Below are 3,451 nucleotides of genomic sequence, written 5' to 3'. Positions count from 1 at the left end.
TTGCTAATTTATCTTCCTACAACATCATCAGCCAAAATAATAAATGACCATTACTGTTGCAGAGCGGTCTAAGTGCTTCAGAGTAGACAAAAAACACAGTAGTGATCATGAATCGTAGGAGAAGCATGTAAAGAAAACACAAATTATCAGCCACAATATAAAAATATCTGCCACCAGCCAGCTAAATAATATAAGAAAGGAATAAACTGGAATGAAATATCAGACCTGATGTGTTGAGTCAACAACTCCTCCTTGAGCCACCTCTTCTAGCAGCATCGATGCAACTTGCTCACCAAGATCCTCTGGAGACATTAGCTCAGGCTTCTTAGATTGTTCACTCATTTCATCAACATTGGGATAACTCACAGTAGCATCTGCAGAAATCAGACAGCCTGTTGTGGTCTCAGCAACTACTGATACGCCATAGCCTGCTGACCTGCCAAAAGATGAATAAATTTAAATTTTTGAATAGCAGGACACCAGGAGATAACAGCACATTGTGTCACTAATAATATTCAACAGGTTCTACTTCAAGTTGGAAACGTACAATCCACCAGATAAACCAGCTCTATGATCGGTGAAGATATGAACATCCGGAATAAACTTATTGAAGAGTCCACGTGCAGCATAGAGGATACGGTTTTCAATCTGTGGAGATACATTGGTTGAGAATGTTACACCTCTTATCCTCTTTACCATTCCTTCATCAATCCAATTAACTGCCTGCAAAAACACTTGATATTAGAAGGGAATGTCAACAGAAATCACGAAACGTGAGCAGAAGTAAACTCCACCACACCTTTAATGTACTATTTATATTGGGAACTCGAAGAAGCACTTCACCACCACCACGAGGAGGAGCTCCCCGGTTTTCAATTTTGAGCTCCAGTCCCTCAAGAGGAACGCCAAAATGCTTGAGCATATGCAACGTAACCATCCGGAAAGTATCCACAGAAGGATCCTTTGTATCATTCGTTATTCCTAAAAATAATGGCATCACATTTAGACTCCATACTAAATTTAGAAGCAAAAGACACTGTATGATCAATAACAGTGATGGCCATCAACCTTCTGCAGAATTTGTGATTCCTACAAGCATGACAATATTTAGACTCCGTAGAAGTGGAAGACTTTCTACAATCATTAACAACAACGGCCATCATTTGCGCAGAACTAAAGAATTATTTTCTTTCAGTCTTTTGCAGATCTTGGCTTATGGAAGCTTGAGACACATAGTACTACTGAGCACCTCATGTTAACAAGAGCATCTTCATTAGCAAAAATGAATGGCCACAAGGATCATGGGTTCATGAGAAAAAGCTAATAAGGTTTGCTTACTCGGTGACAGCGAATTCAGCCAAATTAACTAACTGGCCATAAAACCACCTTCGTCAAAACAATCCATGCGAGAACAGGACCAACTCACATGATCCACATACACCAATTGAAACAAACCATCCGACCGAACAATGAATCAGACTGGATAAGAACAACCTAAAATTAAAATAACTCATTGCAATGAACAATGAAGCAGATTTGATAACCAATAATTCTAGAAAACCCTGACCACACAACCTCTGCCTGAACTAATATCGTAATTCCGGAGTTCCAGTGCAAAACATGGCAATCAATTGACCTGACGGTGCAACAACAGTCACCCGAAATTTCTCTGATTCTGCACACCTCAAGCACAAACAAGATGAGCAAACGCTATTCACCTTTGAGCCGAATGGACAAGGGCGACCTGGCGAAGAGCCCGAGCAGAATGAGCGGCTCGATGAAGTAGCCGATCCCGCGGTGCACCCCGCAGTCGTGCTCCAGGTCCTTCCCACCGAGGACCACCCCGGGCTTGTACCCGACCTTCGTTCCTGCCCACGAACGAACCCACTACAATCAGCCACCAGCCCAAATCGAAGAAGCCCCTGTCGCGGCCACAAGTCGGCGCGCCCTTGCCTGTGTCGTTGACATCGATGACGTGCTGGTCCGAGACCTTGTCGAGGAGGTGGAGGAGGGACATCTCGTGCTGGCGGAGGCCACCCTCGCCGGCGCGGATGTCCTTGATGATGATGGGGGTGGAGGTCAGCGTCGCCAGCACCAGCCGCTGCCGGAAGTCTCGGCTGCCCGAGAGCCTCCGGGACTTCTCGCGACCCATCCTCGCCGGTCGCCGGCGCCGGGGACGGTTGGCTCTACGCTCGCCGCGCGGGGGGTGGTGGGGTTGGTCGTGCGGCGGGGGCGGGGAGGGCTCTTGCTAGTAGGGTTTAGGCGGGCGCCGGCGAGGCGTTGCTGCGGCGGGTATTTCACAGGGACGCGGGCCTCGCGCAACGGCCCGCTTGTACTTTCTTTTAGCAAAGCCCCGCTTGTACCAAACCGGAGAAAATGGCCCGGTGTCGTCCATGAATACACAGCCCACATAGAGATTTAGGGTGTGTCTGGATTGTGGCCGCTCCTTCGGAAGGCTCTGGTTAGGTCAGTCCAATGGTTTTCATTTCGTCCCTGTAAATATCGTGACGATTGAATAAAAAGCTTTAGAATTTGCCTAAAAAAACTTGACGCGCTCTCAGTCATTCGACACGTGTCGCGTTCTGGGCGTTTCCTTCGGATTTTGTTTTTGTTTTTTTTCCGCACGCGTTTTCAGCTATTTAAACGGGTTTTTTTCGGTTTGCTTTTCATTGGTCTTCCTTAGCTTTTCGACCAAAAATAAATAAAAAAGTGCGAAACGCGTTTTCTTTTTTTTTTCCTTTTTGCGAGAGTTACGGTTTTGCTTCCGCGAAAGGCGCGGTTTTGCTTTCGCGAGAGTTATGGCCGTGCCTCTCGGAAACGAAAAGACACGTTTTCTATTTTTTCCTTTCGCGAGAGTCACGGGTTTGCTTCCGCGAGAGGCACGGTTGTGCTTTCACGAGAGTCACGGTCGTGCCCCTCGGAAACGGGAAAAACGCATTTTCTGTTTTTTTCCTTTCGCGAGAGTCACGATTTTGCTTTCGTGAGAGGCATGGTTGTGTTTTTGCGAGAGTCACGGCCATGGCTCTCAGAAACGGAAAAACGCGTTTTCTGTTTTTTTTCCTTTCGCGAGAGTCACGGTTTTGCTTCTGTGTGAGGCACGGGTGTGCTTTCGCGAGAGTCACGGCCGTGCCTCCTCGGAAATGAAAAAAATGCATTTTATTATCCTTTTTTCCTTCCGCGAGATTCACGATTTTGTTTCCACGAGAGGCACGGTTGTGATTTCGTGAGAGCGTGCCTCTTTCGGAAAGGGAAAAAAACCGTGCTCCGGGTTTGGTTTTTTTCTCCGGTTTTTTCGGCCGATTTTTTCATGAAAAAAGTCGTCAAAACCAATCAACATGGGATCTAGTTTTGAAGATCTCGACGCGAGAAATTCAACGGTGAAAGCGGTTTGAGATTTGGACGCATGGTTTGAGAGATAAAACGTTTTGAACAAACGAACCTATGAAAAAAG

General features: G+C 46.5%; 1 protein-coding gene across 1 annotated transcript in view; it reads right to left on the bottom strand.

The window, feature by feature from the left end:
* The window catches only part of LOC119299718 (probable RNA 3'-terminal phosphate cyclase-like protein), a 3,299-nt gene extending 1,021 nt beyond the window's left edge, over window positions 1-2,278 (bottom strand). Inside the window, exons 1-5 of the mRNA XM_037576877.1 lie at window positions 1,954-2,278; window positions 1,719-1,868; window positions 800-981; window positions 548-723; window positions 226-436 (exon numbers count right to left, since the gene is read on the bottom strand). Of these exons, the coding sequence (XP_037432774.1) occupies window positions 226-436; window positions 548-723; window positions 800-981; window positions 1,719-1,868; window positions 1,954-2,152 (918 nt within the window). The 5' untranslated portion in view covers window positions 2,153-2,278. The remainder of the gene's footprint in view (window positions 1-225; window positions 437-547; window positions 724-799; window positions 982-1,718; window positions 1,869-1,953) is intronic.
* Between the last annotated feature and the right edge of the window lie 1,173 nt (window positions 2,279-3,451).

This window comes from Triticum dicoccoides, chromosome 5A (assembly GCF_002162155.2).
Source record: "Triticum dicoccoides isolate Atlit2015 ecotype Zavitan chromosome 5A, WEW_v2.0, whole genome shotgun sequence".
Classification (NCBI taxonomy): domain Eukaryota; kingdom Viridiplantae; phylum Streptophyta; class Magnoliopsida; order Poales; family Poaceae; genus Triticum; species Triticum dicoccoides.
The sequence above is the reverse complement of the archived record's forward strand: the minus strand, read 5'-3'. Positions and strand labels throughout refer to the sequence as shown.